Below are 23,301 nucleotides of genomic sequence, written 5' to 3'. Positions count from 1 at the left end.
CATTCCAATAACATTAAGACATTTTTCATCTAAACAGGATTGGACGACACAAACGTGCACACAGCACACACAAGAAAAATATGGGAGAGAGAGCGAACTCTCAAAACTGCAGCATTAAATACCGTGAAACCACACGGTGGAACAACCAACATTCGAAATTTCAATCGCTTATGCAAAGTAACAAGCACTGTTGCCACTCACGAAAACTTTAGAAAAACATCACGGTTATCACATGCAGGAACTAACCAAAACCCGATCCAGTTCAGATGAGTGAATCGCCCGAATGACGTCACTACAGATTCAATGTTGTTTACATCGGAGCACACGATCTACGATCTCTGCATGGGGCAAAAACGTATTTTAGAAGAAATAACAATGGGTTATTTCTTTCTTTTTTTTTTAAATTTATCTAAATGAAAATTTGACTAAAATACTAACAATGACAATGTTTTTCTTACTGTTGCGATACAGCAATTACCTGTACTGCGGTAAGCAGGTAGGTAAAAGGCAGTAACTGCAAATTTTTTGGGTTTTTTTTTTGCATTTTTGTCATCTGTTATGTGTTAGCTTTATTGTACAAGCTTGCTTATTTGGTTTCGGCCTGTAAAAAGGTGCGAAAAAAGCCTCATTCCAACATTTCCCTATTGCTGGTATTTAATCCAAGACACATTTCTTCAAATGTCTCGCAGATACTGCTGTTTACCTGCCCACGGCTGTAAATTTATATATCGCTCATTTTGGCAGAAGAGTGCCTCAATAACGAAAAAATGAAGTTTTACAGGCGAAGCGTTTCAAGTTGAACTCTTCAGGCAATTTGCTTTAAATTTGCTGTGCCCTCCAGTGGTTAATATTCGAACAAAAACTCTGATTATTTTCCAAAGAAGATAACGTCCTTTGAAGGCCTTTAAGCTAAAAAAAAAAAAAAACAAATAAAACTTTCCTATTGTGGCACTCTTCTTCTAAACAAGTAATATACATAACTTTTATTTATTTATTTATTTATTTTTCTTCTTTTTCATTTTTGAAAAATACTATATAAAAGACCTTGAGCCTTGAAGTGTTATGGCATAAACCACAACTTCATACGATAATGTTGCTTTTCTTTTCATTTTAAAAAATGTCTAGAGGACTTTTCGGACACCCCGTTTTTTAAATGTGACAATAATAGTCTAGGAGTTAATTAAGGCTCCAAATGTCTGAAAAAAAAGGAAAGAAAATTCAATTTAAATGAAAAGTTAATTCATTTAATTATGTTTGTTTGGATAAAAAGCTTACCGTGTTTAATGATAGATTTTTCAAATGTAAATGGGTTAATAAAGGTTTCAAAAGTCTTTTAAAAAAAAAGAAAAAAATTAGTTTTAAACAAAAGTGAATGCATTCAATTATCTTTTTAATATTGATTTTTAAAATATTTAAAGGAACAGCATGATTCATTATTTCATCAAAAAATTACAAACTATCAAGTCCTGATGCTAACATGCACCCTCACACTAGAACACCTCCACCATGCTGATTAACTGATCCAAATAAGTTCTTGAGATTGAGTTCCTAATTTTTTCTTCTACTTACAGTTATACAACAATTTACCCAACAATGTTGAATTAACTTTTATCTGTAGGTAAGACGTGATTCTAAAACGATTTTACCTTATTTATCATTGATTTTGCGACAAAAAGCGTAAGCTTTCTGTTTTTCGCATGACCGAGAAAATTTCTGCGGAAAGAGGTCTTATTTAATCCAGCTAATCAGAGAACGTGGCGAACAATTTTTGGTGAAAATTAAATGTAAAATGTTTTATTTAACTTTCCAGAAACTTTTACAGCACTCAAATGTGTATTTTTCATAAATTTTTTAACTTTAAATCTCCGATCACGTTTTGTCAACTTTGACGGTTGACTTTTTCTCACCTTGTTTTCGATCCGATTCTTTTCTTTAAAGCATTTTATCAAGCACTTTACTATACAAACAAATAAATTAACTAATTTAGAGACATTTCAAACCAATTTACCACTACTGTGGGAAAAAAATTCAAATTTTAAATGGTGTTTGTGGTTTTTTAAGAATACCAGCCATTTTACAGTAATAAGCACAATATTTAGGAATAAATACAGAAAAAAATCAAGCCAAATGACTTATAAGAGTCAACACAATGCAAAAATATTAATAAAACGACATGATAATTTTAATCATGAATTTATTCGAAAATATTTGAGTGTACGATGACTTTTGTGGCGTGTTATTTCCCTGTTTCTTCTTTTTCTGACCCATTTCAAAAAAAGTTCCATCAATATCTTGAAAAAACCAATGGGTTGTATTTAGAATGACATAGGAATGATGTGAAAAAATATTGGACTTCATATTCGAATTCAGTTTTGAGTTATTATGGTTTTACTAAAAAATTTCTAAGTGTACGAACACTTTTGAGAGCCACTGTATACTTGTAAAAATTAGTTTAAAATAAACCTTTTTTTAATAGTTACTTTATTTTAAAGGATTCAGATATTTTATGGATTGGCAAAAATATATTTAAAAAGGGTTTAAAATGCCCTCAAAATAGCCACCACAGTTTCAGTTGCATTTTAGGAACTAGCGATTAATGTTCCATTTTATGTCCAAAACATTATGAATCGGGCGCAACCAGAAAATATTTTTTTTTGGTGGGGGGGGGGGGGGGGGGCACAATTTTTTTTTTCACAACACTCTTTCAGTGTTCTCTCTCTTTCCCTCTTTACATCAATATATATTTATTATTATTATTAATATTATTTAGTAAAATTCCTTAAAATTGTATATGTTTTGCAATTTATTCAAAAACTGTTGCAAAAACATTAATTGTTCTTATGCCAGAGTTGAAATCACGTTAAAAATAAAGTACTTGAAACAACAGTATGGCGGTAAGATGTTCAAATTAATAAATAGAATTCAATACTTGTTATTACTTTGTTTACTATATTAATGAAATAAATCAAAATGCACACGAATTTTTTATCACCAAAAGCTCTAAACTATTCATATTTTTAAGATCATTCAAGGAAGGGAAAAAGAAAAGGGAACACTTTAAAATGGTATGAAATCACTTAAAAAGTGTTCAGATTAGCGTTCTGGGGGGGAGAGGTACCAGCCCTGTGCCCCCCCCCCCCTTCAGTTGCACCCTTGTTATGAGTACTCAAAAGTTCTCGCAATGATGTATCGTAAGAGGCATTTTCGAGTTTCTGCTCGCTTTAATATAAGTATTTGCATTTCTGTTTTCTCTAAAAGGGTTAAAATTGATAACTTACGATGTTTAAACGAACAGCCGAAAGGCTAAATTCCGTAAGTCGGTCAACAATGTTACTTGCTTATACAAGCATGGATAAAACCACACAGTGGAAGATGCAGAATCAAATGTCAATGTGAAGAAATGAACATCGGAAACTTGTTTAAAATCTTACCAAAAATTGATTGGTCCATAGAAACTAAAATAAATAAACTAACAAAAATAAGTTCATAAGAATAAACCCTGGCCATTAGTGGAGGTGGAGTTCGCAACTTCCCAACACCTACCAGACCTAACACACAAGAGGCTGACGAAATATGCATTAATAGCTTAAATATGCATAATAAAATATCATAATAAAATAGCATAAATATGCACTAATAGCTTATTTAATGCATATTTTGTTTACACGTGCCGAAAGAGTCGAGAAGTCGATCTAATTTGAATAAAGTCGATTTTATAATACATTACATTAGGAAGGAGAACGCGGTTAAATGTCGTTTACCGATGTCTATCAAAAATGACACTTGCCTACTCTTCTTGGTGCATCCCTTTAGTTTAGGTTTAGAAACAAATCTGCTATTTTCTTGAAAACTTAATATTATTATAACGCGGCACGCTGATTTAGGAAAAGTCGAGGGAGGAATAGGCTTTTCATAAAAATTTAGTGGAGCAGTTAACAAAAGAAGGTCGCTTTGTGATTCTGGTTCTGAATGTCTGTGAATTGAATCCGAACGATTGTCTGTTTCAGGACCTGTTTGGCATGCTGGAGAGTGGTGGTGCCCACCCCACCGCGGCCATGGCCTCGCTCAACAGCTTCGCCACCACCACCAACGCGGCCACCGCAAAGAGGAGGAAGAAGAGCTCCGCACAGCCAAACCCCAAGAAGATGTTCGAGGAGGTGAGACCCCCCCCCCCCCCCGCCCCCCTCTCGTCGGGGCTCTGTGACATCGACACTAATGCATATTTTTTACACAAACATTTTGTTCCGTTTTCGACAGGGTTCGCCGATATATATCCGATATTTATTTTGAAAATATCATGATGTTTTCGATATTTATATTTTTAACTATGGTATTTTCAATATAAAAAGTATATTAATCATAGTAATATTCATTTATTAAAAATACCCAACAAGTTATGTACTCTGTTTTTATGACATATCAATACATCATTAATATAACAAAGTAATATATTCCTCTTTTACTTGTATTTTATGTTCATAAAATTAGTAATGTAACAATTTTAATTCATATTAAGATTGCCTGATTAAATTTTAGAGGTTGCTCAGGAAAAAAGCAAATGATTTAGGACTGTGCACCACAAATGCATATTTTTTATTTCTGAACCATAACTGTGTAAAAGTAGCTAACAGAAGAAAAATGAGTGAAACTGGTCATGCTAAATGAACTCAATTAAAATTGATAGAAATGCAAAATGAAATGTTAGGTTAATTAATGAAAGAAACCTTCATTGTAAGTCTACATAGTGTAATCTTTACTAATAATAAATCTGAAAGTCTCTCTGTCTGGATGTCTGTGATGCGCATAGTGCCTAGACCGTTCGGCCGATTTTCATGAAATTTGGCACAAAGTTAGGTTTTAGCATGGGGGTTGCACCTCGAAGCGATGTTTCGAAAATTCGATTTGCTTCTTTTTCTATTGCAATTTTAAGAACAAAAAAATCATAAGATGGACGAGTCAATTACGGAATGATCATAACGTGGAACCGTAACATAGGTACAAGCCAATTGGCGAGAAAATTCGCCATACATTATTAGTAAATTTTTCACTCGCCAAATCGATCGACTCCATGAGGCGAAAAGTCGAGAAAAGGGATGGGGAAGATGGTGTTATCCATTGTTGTGAATGAGCCCTCCTATTAGTTACATTTTCTGCCTTCCCCGGACCAGAAATGTACTGAACCAAAACTGTAATATGCATTCACATTCTGAGCATTGATGAAGCACTATTAAAGCAGAAATGAGGTTTTTTTTTTTTAAAAGTGGAGTTAATCGATTAGGCAACTGAGGCATCCATATATGAGTCGATATATATCCGATATTTATTTTGAAAATATCATGATATTTTGATATTTTTGAAATTTATATATATATTTTTTTCAACTACTGTATTTTCAATATAAAAATTATATTAATCAAAGTAAGTGTTCATTTATCATCAAAAATAACCAAAAAGTCATGTATTATATTTATGATGTATCAATACAACATTAATACAGAAAGGTAATATAATATTCATTTTTATAATATAAATTTACATGCTAAGCGTTGATTAAGCACTATTGAAGCAGAAATGAGGATTTTTTCGAAAAGTGGAGTTCATCGATTCGGCGACCGAGGCATCCATATGTAGCCGATATTTTCATTCAGCGCAAACAAAGTAGTAAATCTTCAAAATAGTGTAGTCTTTAAAATAGTAAATCCATCCTCAAATCTCTCTTTATTTTCTTCTGATTATTATTACAATATCTAGACTTAAAATGGAGGTTTCTTTCATTGTTTATAGTCATTATTTCATTTAGCATTTCGGTCCATTTTAATGGAGTTCATTTAGCATGAGCTGTTTTGCTCATTTTTCTTCTGTTAGCTACTTTTACACAGTTATATGATTCAGAAATTTAAAAAAAAATGCATTAGTCCGTGCATAGTCATTAGACTTTTTTTTTTCTGAGCGACGTTTAATATTTAATGAGCCACTTTTAATATGAATTAAAATTCTTACATTTTATGAATATAAAATACAAGTAAAAAAGGAATATTATATTACTTTGTTACAGGGGCGGACTGGCCACTTCCAGCAATATTTTATTGAACTTAATGCAACTAAATTCACACCTAACATTCTTTTAAGAGCTATAATAATAAAAAAAAACCATGCAATTTGTTTACTCTATGTGAAAAAAGCATTCAGAAACAGGGTTTTTATTTTTTCCGTATCCTAAGCAGACACCAAAGTAAATAGCAGAAGTTCGCATGTGCAAATCCTTTCCTCTCTTATTGATAAAGTTGTTCAAATTTATTACAATGAAAGATGTTACGGGGCTGACGTTTAGCACTGGAAACAGGACAAGGGGTCATTGTTTTAAGCTATTTAAATCTCAGGCTAACATGGATGTTAGGAAAAATGATTATTTTAGCCTTGGAACAGCTTACCAGAAGAGGTGGTCATGAGCAAGGGGGTGGATTGTTTTAAGAGGGCCATTGATCTTCACCGGGGATTGGAAATTGGCTAGGACCAGCCTAGCTCAGGGGTGGTTGTGTTCCGGTATTTTACCGAATTTCCGGTATTTCGGACGTATTTCCGGTATTTTTATGTCCGAAAATACCGGAAGTATGTTTTTGTTATGCTTTTATCTCCCCACCTCCGCATTTTTTTAAAATTATATAATACTCATCAAATACAACTGCGAGAACCTTCAGATGGACACCTATCCCTTAAGATGGACAAATGTCAAGATAATTTGTATAACACCAGCTCAAAAGTAACTTTGTAACCCATTAAAAATTTAACCAAATGTACACACACTATTTTGACTGACTATTGAACTATTTAATACTATGGCATAGGTGCACTTAAGTCATAGGGGCCAAAGATTACCCCCCCCCCACCCCCCGTTCTCGCTTTGAAACTTTCAGGTATTTTTTGATGATCTCACAATCACCCCTGCTAGCTGGATCCAGAGCCTGTTGCTGGTCGTCACTTTTGTATTCGTATTAATATTTAGTCGATAGTTCTGTTAGTAGATAATTCTGTTCCTTATCTAATTACATAAATTTTCTGTTAACAACAACAACCTGAGAAATAAAGGTGCCTTGAATGCAAAATTGTGTTTCAGGCCCAGATGGTTCGTCGTGTGAAGGCCTATCTCTCCAACCTGAAGGTGGTGACTGACGAAGACCAACTGCACTCCATGTCTGTGGACTGTGAGCCCCTCATCACCTCTAACAGTGAGTCCCCTCAACCCCCCCCCTGGGGAACCTTTGCGACTGCTTTCCTGTCACTTTTTGTCATGTTTCAGGGACAACGATGAAACTCCTTTACCTCTTTTTTAGTGTTTATTTACATAACTCTAGATTAATTTTAAACAGCTCTGTTACCTTACAGAGCTGTTTACTAACAGAAAGCTTCAGTTATCCATATTTTATGACAAGCTCTCCAAACTTTTGATAAAGCACTTTGTTAACGAATCTTCACTAACAGCAAAATGTGGTGAAGATTCAGCCATTATTAATACAAAAAAAAAAAAAAATCTTCAAAATATTTTAATTTAATTAAATATAAATTTTTAATATAACTATAAATAATAATATAAATTTAGATTTCTGATTGTTTAAATTTGTTTTGAAATACTTTTTTGTACATAAGTAAACTCATTTTCTTATTACATTATTCTTTCAGGAACAAGAATCTCATTCTAAGTATCATTTTTATTTGGGTTTTTAAACGGTATGCAGTATGATTCGTTGAAATCATTGATAATAATTGGTGCAAAAAAAAAAATAAATAAATAAATAAAAAAAATATAATAAAAAATAAAATAAACTATGTATTATTTATTTCTTCACTTCAAAATCATTCATAAAACATGTCCTATATGTGTCCTATATTTTTCGTATAAAATGTCCTATATATTACAAAACAACCACTTCTACCCCTGGTTACCCTATTAAGCAGGGCTGACAGTATCATGATAGGGTATTCATTATCTTTTAAAAATATCAGTGTTTGCTTGTATGCTGCATACATACTCATACAGGGAAAACACGGGGAATTTTTTTTACCCAGAAATGAGTAACAACCCTGATTTGATGTGTATGATGTGTATTTGATTCACTAAAAACGAACACCTGTACTCGTTTTGACACCCAGAAACCAGGGTTCATTGATTTAAATTGTAATTAAAATCATGATTTAAATCAAGTGATTTTTTTTAAATCATTGATTTAAATCAATTTATTTCAATTAAGTAATTTTTTTAACAAAACCATTAACTAAAATCAGTTGATTTTACTTTTATTAATTAAGTTTGCATTTTTAGAATGTATTGCTCTAAATTTAACTGGACTGCATTATGCTGTCTTTACTTCAACAATCCCTCTTTCTGTGTGTGTCACAGATTTTCACTCTATTGCTTTTGCTCCAAAATTAGTTTAGAACTAAATAAAAATTTGGAGTTTTCTTATACACCATGACTAATATATTTTAGAAAAGTAATTGTTCAACATATTATTTGACACTAAAAACATACATGATAATGGAAACCTTATCTTTAAGCAGAGCATGAAACAAAATCCCATCTTATCTAAGCATTATAACATAATCTCAAAATATTAATGAATAATTTGAGAACTTATCTTAATTTAAAAGTAAGTTGAATGGATTCATCTGTTGTATGAAATATAATATGTTTCTAAATGTGTAGTTTATAGATACGAATTTTTGAACATTTAAAAAAAATCAAAAAAATCTGATTTAAATCGAAAAAGTCCGACTTTTTTGATTAAAAAAAAATGAAAAAATCGCAAACGCTGCCAGAAACGTTCCTGCGTATAAATTCCTGTCTCTTCCCCCACAGTGTCGAGCACTCTCCAGGTGCGCAGGCGGCAGCCTTCCCCCACTCTCTCCGCAGCCAGCAGCAACAGCAGTTCCTCGGACATCAAGAAAAACCCCAAGTTTGGTGAGTTTTTTTTTTTTCTCAGTCCTTCTCTCTCAAAAAAATAAGTCATAATACCGAATGCTTCTGATTGAATATTGATATTTTAATGCCTTGTATAGTTCTTATTGTGTAAAACTTGAAATCATAATTAATACACGACTTGATAGTGAAATTCAAGCCATGTATTAATACATGTACTTACAAGTACTCTGCATGAGTTCTTATTGTTCCACAGCACACATCGCGTCAATAGCCCAGTTCTTCCCGAACGTTGTATTGTAGTGAATTGTTTCAATGATTGCCACAGTCTTGTTTCTCAGGTCAGGTTGGTCAACTGGTCACTACCACATGCATACGACCCTTTACCAACCCCTAAAAATCACATGAATCCTCATGAGACCTGGTGAACGTGGTAAACATGCAAAACAAGCTCCCCGCTCACCGGATCTCACGCCATGGGACTTCTACTTGTGGGGGATTGTGTGTACGTGCCTTCACACTACCAGCTGACCTATCTGACCTAAGAAACAGGATTGAGGCAACTGCTGCAACAATTACACCACAAACACTAACAAGAAAAACCCCAAGTTCGGTGAGTTTTTGTTTTTTTCAGTCCTTCTCTCTCGGAAAAATAAATCATGATACCGGGTGCTTCTGATTGAATATCAATATTTAATGCCTTGTAGTTCTTATTACGTAAAACTTGAAATCATAATTACAGGAATGAGAGTTTTCCGGTTTTTGCCAGAATTCCGGCTTTCTCTGTTGGCTTTTAAAACCTTTGTTCCTTTTCCTCCTTTTTTTGCCCTGTTTCAGACCTTATTTTTCTCAAAAATCCAAAAAAAAAATATAAATGTTTTAAATTTTTGGTCCTCGATCTCTTATTTTTTCTATTTTTTCCTCACGAATCTTCATCTTTTGCAATATCTGCCGAAAACGTATGTTTTGGAATCATGCCAACGACGTCAAAAGTTGCTTGCCTCGTTTGAAATTTCAATCTTTTTGCATCCTGCAAGTATTTCAATTATTTTTAATGCTGGGTGGTTTTTTACTATACGCTACCTTATACCAGCTTATTTTATTCATTATTTCAATAATATTTTTATTTCTTCAATTTATTTTAGAAAAAATGCAAAAGTCGATCAAAAACTGGCTTAGCTCCCACAGTCTCGAATTTCATTGAAACTTGGCATGGTTACTTTTTTTGTGCATTTAAGGTGTAAAAAATATGGTGAATCTCAAATGGTTTAGGCTTTATAGCCTGTTAAAAGTTTTTGAGATTTCATGATTAAATGGGGCAGCTTTGTTCTTTTGATTCCGAAATCGTGTTAGGAAGTTTTTTAAAAAAAGGTAACTAATCGTTTATATACATATATATTTATTTATTATCAATTCGTACTATGAAAAGTATGTTATACCACATAAAAAAATTTTGATTTTTCTCTCTGTTGTAAATTTTTACATTACAAACAGACCTAATTTTAAAATTTATGTTCTCACTCTTTAACACTATAAACTCAAATGTTTTTAATGAAAAAATGTATTTTTCTCAAAAAAAAAAAAAAAATATATATATATATATAGTATATATATATGAAAAGTTGACACTGTTGTGTGATGCAGCCAAGATTGACCTCTAGCTCTCCCAACCCTTTGTTCAAGGACTCAGGGGTTAGAAATTGTTGCCTCTTTCTCAAAATTTAGATTTTTTTAAGAATAAACGCTCTTGCAAGAAATGGTACAATGCAGTAAATTGTACAAAATTATTACTTTTAACTTATTTAAATACATATTACTTTCAAAACTGATAAGTTAGTCTTTTTTTTTTTTGAATTTTTGAATATCATGGCTTTTAGATTCTTTTTTGATGCAGTTTTGGATATCATCCTTTTTATGAAATTTTTTTGGGCTTCCTCCTTTTTGCTGTCTGACCACTCTCATCCCTGTAATTATTACATGACTTGAAAGTGAAACTCAAGCCATTGTACATACATACAAGTGCTCAGCATGACCTCTTTTTGTTCTTCATCACACATCGCGTCAATAGTCCCGTCCTTCCCGAACGTTGTTTGCTGTTTGTAGTGAATTGTTGCAACAACTGTCACAATCTTGTTTCTCAAATCAGGTAGATCAACTTGTCAATACCACATGCATAAGACCCTTTACCAACCCCTAAAAATCACATGAACCCTCATAAGACCGGGTGAGCGTGGTAAACATGCAAAACAAGCTCCCCGCTCACCGGATCTCACTCCATGTGACTTCTACATGTGGGGGATTGTGTGTGTGCGCCTTCCCACTACCAACTGACCTATCTGACCTAAGAAACAGGTTTGAGGCAACTGCTACAACAATTACACCTTAAACACTAGTCATAGCGATTCAATGCTTGCCATGAGACAAAACGAGCTCACATTGAGCACTTGTAAGCTGGTGGGTATAGCTGTTTGAGTTTCTTTTTCATATCACATACTTGCCAACTCTACTGTTTTTAACGGGAGACTCCCGTTTTTTGCTTCCATCTCCCATTTTCTTGTTTTTTAGGATTTTCTACCGTTTTTGCAGTTTTTTCAGTCAATCATGAAAAAGTTTAATTTTCTTATCAATAGATGACGCCCTTTTCTAGTCTACCAATGTCAAGGAATAAATTTTTTTCCTATTAATAACTGATTTAGTAAAATGTAATTTTTTTAAAGCTTTCCACATTGCGTGTTCAACGAACTGTTTGCTTTGCCGAAAATGGCAGCCGATTTCAATCCTTTTGCATCTTGAAAATATTTCAATCATTTTGAAAATTTGAAGTAATTTTAACATGTGCTACCCTATATCTACTTATTTTATATTTTATTTTCATTATATATTGATTTTTTTTTTCGTTATTTAGTAATTAAATTTTTTTAGCATCTTTTTTGGTAGAGACTGGGGAATGTACAAAACTTGAAGCAAATTCATTCCTTATTATTTGGTATTTCCTTTGCAGTATGTCTGTCTTGCAACTTGCTTACATCTGCAAAAAAAAAAAAAAAAACCCCTATCACATTAAATTTTGTATTCATGTTATTTAAGTGCATAATTTGATAAATCTGTTATGAATATATGTCGCTGGTAAATCACCTATATACCTCTAGTGGAATCTTCTGTTTTTGTTTCTTCGAAAGTTGGCAAGTATGATATCATCTATTAGTTATAATTTTAAGTTTTACATAAAAAATACTGCAAAGTGTTAAAACCCCTTGATTCATTCGGAAGTGCCCTGTACGTATAAGGACCCCGAATGCAGAATGAGCGGCCACTCTAACTTTCCAGATTTTACTACCCTACTAGTTGGAATTGTTGCATCAAGCATGTTTTTACAAAAAGTATTTGTACCCCCTTTTCTAAAAAGTAAAGTATGCTTAATTTAAGCCTTGAGTGAATGCAAACGATTTGTAACCGTGGTGATAAAAATGTCTCCTCTTGGTAAAAATTAAAGCAGCAACATATCTCGACATATTCTCGTTGCCATGGTGATCTGAAAAACCAGAGCAACATCCAATTTGGTCGAGCGAGGACAATAAGCAATTTGTGATTGCTCAAAAAAGTAGCCGTCTATTCATTTCTTACTTCTATTTCAATACTGCTATTCATTTTATTTTATATACACATTTTTTTGTTGTTGATTGGATGAACTTGATTGCTGTAGAAAATCTCTGATTTTGCTTTTTTGAAGTGTCTTTTTGTTCTTTTTGAATGAATTTTTTGATATACAGTGAAGCATCGTTTATACGTTTTTGGAGGGACTGCATGAAAAAGTGTACAAATGAAAAAACTTATAATATATAAGTATTATTTATGTCATTTCCCCAGCACCGGAAATTCAAGAAAACAAATAAAAACATCAAATGTTTTGACATTACGGCATCTGTTTTGTTTTACCCTTTTCGTCCGCCATTAGAACGGCGGCGCCCCCTATAGTCCGTTGGAGTTGCGAATGTTGCATCCACTTCTGTCTGTTTTCAGGTGCGGACTCCCCCCAGGCCGTGCGCAAGCTGCTGGCCCTCTCTGACCCCAACAAGGTGCGGCCCCACCAGGCCCCCTCCCGGCCCCCCGCTCCCCCAGACTCCCCCTCCGCGGGGGGCAGGAGGGGGGGCCGGCACCCCGAGGGGCCCGTGGACCTGTACGCCGAGAGCTCCAGCGTGGGGGCCGCCTCCATACGCAAGTCACAGACCTCGGGTAAGTCCCTCCAATACTCCTCCATGCATAGCGTAACTAGGGGTTGGCAGCAGTGGCTCTAGCCGGGGGGGGGGGGGCATTTCAACTGATTTAAAAAAAAATTTTAGAGAGGGTTTTTTTTTTAATCATATAGAATTTTTAAAAAAAAAAACTTTAAAAATTAAAAAAAAAAACTTGCAAGACAAAGAGTTAAGAGGGGGTATAAATATATATATACAGGGTGATTATAATTAAAGTTCCACTTTCAGAACGCTGTAAAAATAAAACCACTGGTCAGAATGACCTCAAATTTGAACGGAATGTTATCGAAGAAGGGGGAAAGTGTATGGCAGAAGAAAAACAAATAGTTGGAATTTTTAGCAATAGATGGCGCTGCAAGTGTCAGAATATATAAATCAAAACACCTGTCATGCGCAAGAGTCATTGAAGTTATTATAAAAAGGCCAAATGACGTTTTTCTTTCCTCATTTCGCATCTGAGAAGTTCACTATGACTGTCTCAATGAAAGACCTGGCCGTCCCGATCACCTGATCTTAAACAGTGTGACTTCTGGCTGTGGGGCTATCTGAAAGCTGTTGTGTTCAGTACTCCGATTGCAAACTTTGCTGAGCTGAAGGCACGCATTGCGCAACACATTCTAAACGTGATCCCGGAAACACTTGGATCAGTTGTGGAACATGCTGTTTCTCGATTTCAACTTGTTTCAGAAAACAGGCGGGGGACAGCATATTGAACATCTTTTGCGCCAATCTCACGACAATTAATGACCGGTTTAATTAAATTAACTATGCTTACAGCACCATCTATCACTAAAAATTTCAACTATTTATTTTTATTATGCCATACGTTTCTCCCCGTCTTCGATAATATTCCGTTCAAATTTGACGTCATTGTGACCAGTGGTTTTATTTTTACAGCGTTTTGAAAGTGGAACTTTACTTATAATCACCCTGTATATCCGATATTTATTTTTAAAATATCATGATATTTTGATATTCTTGGTATTTATTTTTTCAACTACGGTATTTTCAATATTAAAGTTATATTAATCATAGTAATATTGTTCACTAATAATAAAATAATCTAAAAGTTATATACTATAGTTTTATGATGTATTAATACATCATCATTATAGCAAAGTCATACAATATTCCTTTTTTATTCTATATTCATAAAAATAATTCGTAATGTAACAACTTTTATTGCGTAATTAAATATTAAAAGTTGTCCGAAAAAAATGACTCTGCACCAACTGATTCATATTTTTAATTTCTGAATCACATGAGTGTGTAAAAGTAGTCAACAGAAGAAAAATGAGCAACACAGTTAATGCTAAATTAACTCTATTAAAATTTATTAAAATGTTAAATGAAATATTAGATATACATAATGAAAGAAACTTTAATTTTTAGTCTACATATTGTTAAAACAATATAATAAAATAAGGAGTGGTTTGAGGATGCATTTACTATTTTGAAGACTTTAGTTTGTGCTGATTGAAAATATCGGATAAATATCAAAATATCCGATATATATCAAAGTATCGATTATTTTTGATATTTTGGAAAATATGATATTTTCAAAACCTGATATGAACTTCATGCACAAACTTGTTACTTAAATGGTCAACACTCCATTTTAACTTAAAACACAAGCTTTTTATAAGAAAAGAAATGATAACGCTGCAGCAAATGGTTGTTTGACATCACACTGACATATTGGTAAGGAAACGTCCTTACCAATTCGTCCCCTGCGTTTTTATGAGAAAACATCGGAAACAAATTAAAATATCAACGCTATGTAATCCTCCTCTATGACAGTAATTTAAAAATACTTCGATCAATAACTTAACTTCGTCACGAGGGTGACGGTATTAGGGAAATTTTATAATGTAGCAATTAGATATATAAGTATATATATTTATTTTCATAAAGATGTGACTTACAAATTGGTTTTAGAAGTCAAAAAAGTTGAACTTGAAAATATTATTAGATGGCTAAGACATTTCATAAATGAAGTAAAACATGCTTGAATGGTGCTTGGCTATTTTTTTCAAGTTTTATGATTATTTTTTTTTCCTCCACCACACTCTCAGCAGCAAAAGTCAGGTTGTCTGATTATTATTTAAATGTTTAAAAATACATAAGTAGATGTACTATATTCAGTGAGTGTGTTAAAAAACAGGGTTCGTACGCCTCCTGCAAATCCTGAAAAACTCGTGAAATTTAATTTATTCTTCTAAGGGCCCTTAACTCCTGAATTTTTGTTTTAACCTCCTGATTTTTCTCCTCTCCTCCTGAAAATAATTTTCAACAGCAATCGCTGATTTTAATTCCATGTCATCTCCGTTTAGGCTGCCACATTGATCGCTGGCAACCAATCAAAATTCTCGTATTATACAGAGCACCCAGTGCTTTTTGCAAAGACATAGGGTGTGTTCAAACCGACTGTTCAAACATGCCCATTACGGTTACTGATTGTAACTGCCACTAGAGACCGAACCAAGCACATGTGCTAGTTTTTGTGTTAACAGCAACAGCTATTAAGTGTACTTTCTATATTGCTAATTAGTAGTGCTATCGCTATTTTGTAGTATATTTAGTACTGATAATATGCCGATATATCTAATATTTTGTGTATTCCTGTTATTTTCAAATATTTTGAATCCAATTTTTAATTTTTTTTTTCTTGATTGAATAGTATGTGAAAGAAAAAATTACTAATCAATTAAAAATTTGACAAAGTAGATTAAATGTTACTGAAACTAATTTTCTTGTAAAAACCGCTCGTGTTATTACTCCTGAAAATTTTGCTTTTGACTCCTGAAAACTCCTGAAATTGATTTTGTCTGAAAGAGTATGAACCTTGAAAAAAGCAATTTTTTTAGTAAATTGCAGTTTTGACATTGTAAAAAGAGTCGTTTACGAGCGATGTTTGCCCTTCCGTGTTATCCCGTGACCGTGTGTTTGTTTCGTTTCAGGCTCCGTGACTTCCTCGGAAGACAGTCGCAGCAACAGCTCCGCAGGATCCACAGGATCTCCTCCCCATCTCAAGCGCAATGCATCCGGTGAGCATCTCCCCCCCCCCCTGTTTTAGAGATGGTATATATCAGTCGATATATATCATCTCTATATATCGACTGATGTCGGATATATATCGTTATATATTGGATATATATCGTTATATATTGGATATATATCGTTATATATCGGCTATATATCGTTATATAAATCATGATATATATCAGTCTATATATATCATGATTTATATAGCGATATATATCCGATATTTATTTTGAAAATATCATGATATTTTCAATATTATTTTTTTTTTCAGCTACGATATTTTCAATATGAATATTTTATTAACATGGTGATATTGTTCATTTATTATTAAAAACAACCAAAAAGTTATTCACTGTATTTTTATGATGGATTAACACTTCATTAATGTAACAAAGTAATATAATATTTCTATTTTATTTTATGTTCATTTTTATTAGTAGTAATGTAACAATTTTAAATCGTATTAAAAGTGACTCATTAAACATTAAACGTTGGTCAGAAAAAAAGAAAATGTCTTATGACTGCGCAAAGACTAATGCATAATTTTTATTTCTGAGTCATGTAACTGTAAAAGTAGCAAACAGAATAAAAATGAGTAAAACAGGTAGTGCTAAATTAATTAACATCAACAAAAGTGCAAAATGAAATATTAGATATTAACAATAAGAGAAATCTTAAATTTAAGACTACATATTGTAGTAATAATGTAAGAAAATAATACAGATTGATTTGAGGCTGCATTTACTATTTTGAAGACTTAAGTTTGTGCTGATTGAAAATATCGGATATATATCAAAATATCTGATATTTTCGAAAGTATCATTAAGCAGGGTGTCCGAAAAGTCCTTGGCGCATTTAAAAAATTCATAGAAAACCAACAAATTGTACTATGAATTTGCAGTTTGCACCATAATACTTCACAGGTTCAAGAGTATTCATGACATCGAAAAAAAAAAAAAAGAAAAGGGGGAAAATGAAGAATAAAAAAGGCATTTCGCAGCCAGGGTGTCAGTATATGCTATGTTTGTAATTCTTCATTTAGTAATTTTCATTCCTTTTTGCGTTTTCCTATGTCAACAACGAGCCGATGTGTGCATCACATGACTTCCTTTTACTCCAATTTAATGTCATTTTTTCATTATTGGCAGTTTTAATATGATTCAATAGTTAACGCTCTAAATTCACCAACAGTGGCCAAATAAAAACCAGATTTAAGCATTAAAATTTTTTTTTTAAAAAGTCGCCAAATTTGTCGCCAAGTTGGCGCCAAAACTTGGCGACCAAAAGACTGGCGATATATCACCAAGAGTTCGCGAAATTATAACACCACTTGAAATCTCAAGTATTAGTAATGTCAACGAGCTTTACATCGAAATTAACAATGATTTCCCCCTCAAAAAGGGACAAAAGACCCCCTTTGGAGCATCCGAATGCAACCAAAAAGGGAGGTGCACAACGAGGCCCCACTAGGAGTCTACAAACCAAATTTCAAATTTTTAGGACATTCCGTTCTTGAGTTATGCGACATACATACACACATACGTACATACAGACGTCACAAGAAAACTCGTTGTAATTAACTCGGGGGTCGTCAAAATGGATATTTCGGGTGTCTATACGTTCCTAGGCATGTATCCACGTGTGGTCGGGTTGAAAAAAAAACTCGACATTCATTCGGGGGTGAGCAAAATGGAAATGTAGGCCGATTTTTGGGTGAAAATGTTTTCGCGAATACAGTACTTCCTTTTCTGTAAACAAAGTAGCAGAGCTGTGTGTGTGTGTGCGGAAGGGGGGAGGGGTTAACAGAGAATTTTAACAACAAATGTAAGAGACGCAAAGAATAATTTACACTTAAATTTACAATAGGACAAGTGAGTTTATTTTGGAAAAACTATTCAAAGTAAGTGATTATGTTAAAAAAAACAGTTGTTTAGTTAATTGCAGTTATGATATAGTAAAAAGGGTCATCCCCAAGGGATGTCATGCTTTGAGGAGGAGACGGGCTCATGCAATTGTGACAAGGGGAAGAGAGAGGGTGACAAAAAGTGACATCACACAGTTATTGTAACAGTATGTTTGTAAAAAATATGACGTGACAAGAGGAGGAGTTAGGGGTGAAGTGTGACACTTTGTAATAAAGGGTGCAGGTGGTCAACTATATTGAATAAAAGTGTGACATCATTTAATGACACTCCATTAGTACTCCTTCAAAATCTCATTTTACTCCTCCAAAACTCCTTCATTTTATTTCTGAAATTGAGTACGAACCCTGTGAATGAATGGATAAAAAATATTTCGAGCATTGATCGATGCCAGGAAGTGTAAGTTTTTTTTCTCTGATTCACAGGTCCCAGCGCCCCCTATGGACGGAGAAAGTTCCCCGACTAAGTGTCTCCGAAACCCCCTCAGTGCTAGATAGGTGAGTACGAATCTCCCGACTTCTCTCTGTGCTGTAGTCGATCCTGATCCACGATGGATTAGATATCGGAGTTTCTCAAATTGTGTTCAACGGGGCCGTAGGGTTCCTTGAAGAGCGATCGAGGGTTCCACGAAACTTGCGTTTTCTTCTTCAAAACAGGGATCAAAGTCGTCCTATATTTCCTATAAATCCTATATTTTTCAAAAATGATCAAAAACCATCCTATATTTCTTATAAATCCTATATTTCCAAAAAAAAATCCTATATTTTTGGTACCCCAGAGGAATTCTACACCTTATGCATAACGAGTTATGTGACTTTTCATTGAAAGTTATGCATTGCTTCATCAAAAAAGAAGCTCTAAAAGGGAAAACTGGTGAAAGTTTACTTTAGTTAGATCCAATAAAATATTTGTTATTTCATGTTGCCCCGATAGCTCCAAATGTACCACAAAAAAAAAAAAAAAATATCCTGCACTTGGTCTAAACTTTATAACTTTCTTCAAAAAGCTAATATTTTTCTATATCTTTTTAAAAAACATAAGGTAAATTTTCAGAAATTATAAAGCTGAAAAATAAAAACAATAAAGTTGGTAATAAGTATTAAGTAGGAGATTTTGCTCTCATGCAATATTCAAGTCTCCAACATAGTACTCAAAAATATGGGGTTTTTCATGTTAAATTTTTCACTTTAAATACATTATTTGTTTATTATTCATTTGCAAATGTTGATTTAAATATGTGTTGTCTAATAATTTTTGAAAGTGATTTTTAATATAAATTTGTCTTAATTTTAAAAAAATAGAAAAAATCATTTTTTTTGAAAAAAGGCCTCCTGTTGTGTACCTTAATATTTTTTAAAATTTTGACAAATGTTTTTGTGGTACATATGGGCTACAAGAGCAATGTTTTATCAACATGAAATTTTGTTAAAATTATATGAAAATTTTTACAATTGTTTTCACATAAAAAGAAAAATATAAGAGGGTGTGCAACTTGAAAAAACAATTTTCGTTTTTTTTTTTTTTTTGGATACACCCTAATGTATATCAATGACGAAGATATTCCTATGGGATAGATAACCCCGTCAATAAATATTGGAATTTCATCTTTTCAATTCTTAACAATTGTGCAAAGCAACGCACTTGAAATATAAGGAACAGGAAGAAAAAAAATCTGGAATAAATAAGAAGAAAGAAAAATACAAAACCTAAATCAGGAATGATGTAACAAAAAATTCTTGAGATAAAAGATTTAAGGAAAGCATTAATTCAGCTCAGGCAATGATAGATAAGGGAATATGAAATTAAAAATTAGGCCTCAAATTGTAAATGACTGACATTGAGGCTGGGCAAGCCATAACAGACGCTGTTAATAAAAATTTTAAAAGCTACTCAGAAAGAGTCAAGCAGTTCAATATAATTTGTTGCTAAACCATTTTGATTTTTAATTGAAATAAATTATTTCCCATAATATTATCACTGTTTTTATTTATTTATTTTTTGCATGTGAGAAATTTAAATTTTAATGTTTAGACAGTAAAGAATCAATTATAGGTATATCTAAAAAATTTTGTGCACATATTTTTTCATCAGTGGCACTGAAACTTTTTTATGATATATATATATGCAAAATTTAATCTTTTTTTTTTTTTTGGTGTCCTATAAATCCTATATTTTTTTCAAAATGTGTCCTATATTTTTTCAAAAAATGTCCCATATTTTTTCAAAAAATTTCCTATATTTTGTCAGCTGGTCACTTTGATCCCTCTCAAAATTTTCAAATTATTCACTTTCAGAACTCATTTTATGAAAACTCATTCTTTTCTGTTTTATTTCTGTACTGATAGGGTCTGACTGTGCATTCTCTCCCCCGCAGGTGGATATCTCTCACAGTAGTGGAATCCTGCTCAATGGCGGGAACCTCGTGCACCCCCCCACCTGTGTGATAAAGTGGTGATCCCCCATGTGATGTTGCGTAGAAGAAATCAAAAACTCTGGACTCTGATCCGCGAGATGATCCGGATCGTCTGTCTCATCCTCCTCGGTTATATTCCAATCGCGGTTTTAGGTTCGACGACAGTTGTAATATAGTTTTAAAGATTTTCACGGGTGTATTGAGTGGGGGGCCATGGACCAGTCCCCTTTTCACGCAGTCTCCAAAAAACTTTTTTTTTTTGAAATCAGCGCTGAAACTTCCTCTACCGCCTCCAAATTTCGGTATTCGTTAACAGATAAATCACAAATGTTAAGTCATACTTGCCAACTCTACTTTTTTAACGGGAGACTCCCGTTTTTTGCTTCCATCTCCCCATTTTTTACGATTTTCTCCCGTTTTTGCAGTTTTTTTAGTCAATCATTAAAAATTTCACTTTCTTCTCAATAGATGGCGCCTTTTTCTAGTCTACCAATGTCGAGGAATAAGATTTTTTTCAATTAATAACTCATTTTGTTAAAATTTATTTTTTAGAAGCTTTTCACATTGCATGTTCAACGAAGCACGTGCTTTGCCGAAAATGGCAGCAGATTTCAATCCTTTTGCATCCTGAAATTATTTCAATTATTTTGAATGTTTGAAGATATTTTCACCTGAGCTCCCCTATACCTACTTATTTTATATAGTATTTTCATTATATATTGATTTTCTTTTTTTTTTTCGGATTTTAGTAATTAAATTTTTGTAGCTACTTTTCTGGTAGAGACTGGAGAATGTACGAAGCTTAAAGCAAGTTCACTCCTTATTATTTAGTTTTTCCTTTGCAGTATATTTTTCTTGCTGCTACCAATTTGCTTACATCTGCAAAAAATCCCCATTTCACTTTAAATTTAGTATTTATGTTACTTAAAAGCATAATTTAATAATTCTGTAGCGAGGATATGTCGATGGTGAATCACCTATATACCTCTAGTAAAATCTCCTGTTTTTTTTTTTTTCTCCGAAGGTTGGCAAGTATGTTAAGTTGTTTTAAAACTGTTTATGTTTTTAATTGAAAAGGTGAGCAGTCCCACAGATGAAACTCTCCGAGCTATCGTATATATACCCTCATATGAGTCGAGAAATTTAGTGCAAAAAGTGAGGTTAAACATTGGGGGATTGACTTATCTTCGGGGCAGAATTTCCGAAAGATTTCGTCAAACGATTGTTTGGAGAGAAAAAAAACACTTGTGAACGGAGTTTTCCAGATTTTAGTCCAAACTTTTCAAACAAACGCTAAAGAATTAATACTCCCACAGTCGGCTGTAATTATACATGAATGTGAAGTAAAGGCTTAATAATTACACTGAAAGACCAACTATGTGAATCCTGATAGTTAGGTTCGCGGAATTTAACTCTTATTTAAACGAAAGGAATATAATATGGTTATCAGGGTTCGAAAACATCATGATATTTTTGAAAATGTCGAAAAAATATATTTTTCGATATATTCAATTATTTGAAAATATCGAAAAATATCGAAAACCGATATTTTGATGTTTTGATATATATCCGATATTTTCATTTAGCATAAACTCAAGTCTTCAAAATAGTAAATGCATCCTAAAATCACTTTTATTTTATTAGATAATAATTGCAATATGTAGACTTAAAATTAAGGCTTATTTCATTAGTTATATCTAACATTTCATTTCACATTTCGATCAACTTTAATGGAGTTCATTTAGCATTATCTTTTTTACTCGGTTTTCTCAGTTATATGAGTCAGAAATAAATAATATACAATATTGGTTTACAGTCAGTGAGACATTTTCTTTTTTTTAGCAATGTTTTATTATTTCATTTGGCACTTTTAGTATGAATTAAAATTGATGCTTACTAATAATTTTATGACTACAAAATACAAGTTAAAAAAGATTATTACACTACTTTGCTACGTTAATAATGTATTAATACATCACAAAAATATAGCAAGTAATTTTTTTGTTGTTTTTAATAATAAATGAACGATATTACTATGATTAGTATACTTTTTATATTGAAAATATACCGTAGTTGAAAAAAAAAGCATCGAAAATATCAAAGTATCATATTTTCAAAATAAATATTGGATATATATCGTAATTTATATATCATGATATATATCGGCGAGCCCTGATGGTTACAGTGCAAAACTTTCTTAATATAACTTCAAAATAAAAGCAACAAGAAACAAAAATCGTAACCACGGAAACGAAACCTTTACAAAAATTGCGATTTCAAAAATAAAGCCCGTAAGTGTAAAAATCATGCGTTTTCGATCATAAGAATGTTCATTACATTTCATTTTCGTTCTTTTCAAACCGTTTATTTTCAAAAATCGCGGCAAAACGTTCCCATTATTTTTTTTGCAGAGAGTAAGGGCTTCAAATTTTTTATAAGCACTAGCCTGCCCAGCTGTAATAAGCTTTGAAAAGAAAGGGGCTGTTGCCCCACTCCTAGACCCCTTAATCATAAGCTGTAATTGGCGGGGGGGGGGGGCAATATTACTTCATTCTGCTTGAATTGGGGACTGGTCGTGATAATGATTTTTTAAAAATGCGTTTTCCATGTTTATTTCACGCAGAAAATATTCTTGTCAGCTGTCCAACTATTTTATCACAAAATAATGATGCGGTTGATTTCGGTCGAACGTCTTTTTCCCCGAGAAAGAAAAAGGCAGATTTGGACGTTACGGCCAATTTTATTACGGTTTCG

At 32.9% G+C, this 23,301-nt stretch overlaps 1 protein-coding gene across 1 annotated transcript in view; it reads left to right on the top strand.

The window, feature by feature from the left end:
- The window catches only part of LOC129220771 (rap guanine nucleotide exchange factor 2-like), a 68,838-nt gene extending 48,143 nt beyond the window's left edge, over positions 1-20,695 (top strand). Inside the window, exons 18-24 of the mRNA XM_054855204.1 lie at positions 4,008-4,157; positions 7,115-7,221; positions 8,832-8,956; positions 12,935-13,147; positions 16,128-16,214; positions 18,560-18,631; positions 20,509-20,695. Of these exons, the coding sequence (XP_054711179.1) occupies positions 4,008-4,157; positions 7,115-7,221; positions 8,832-8,956; positions 12,935-13,147; positions 16,128-16,214; positions 18,560-18,600 (723 nt within the window). The 3' untranslated portion in view covers positions 18,601-18,631; positions 20,509-20,695. The remainder of the gene's footprint in view (positions 1-4,007; positions 4,158-7,114; positions 7,222-8,831; positions 8,957-12,934; positions 13,148-16,127; positions 16,215-18,559; positions 18,632-20,508) is intronic.
- Positions 20,696-23,301: the final 2,606 nt, after the last annotated feature.

Source organism: Uloborus diversus, chromosome 1 (genome assembly GCF_026930045.1).
Source record: "Uloborus diversus isolate 005 chromosome 1, Udiv.v.3.1, whole genome shotgun sequence".
Classification (NCBI taxonomy): Eukaryota; Metazoa; Arthropoda; class Arachnida; order Araneae; family Uloboridae; genus Uloborus; species Uloborus diversus.
The sequence above is the reverse complement of the archived record's forward strand: the minus strand, read 5'-3'. Positions and strand labels throughout refer to the sequence as shown.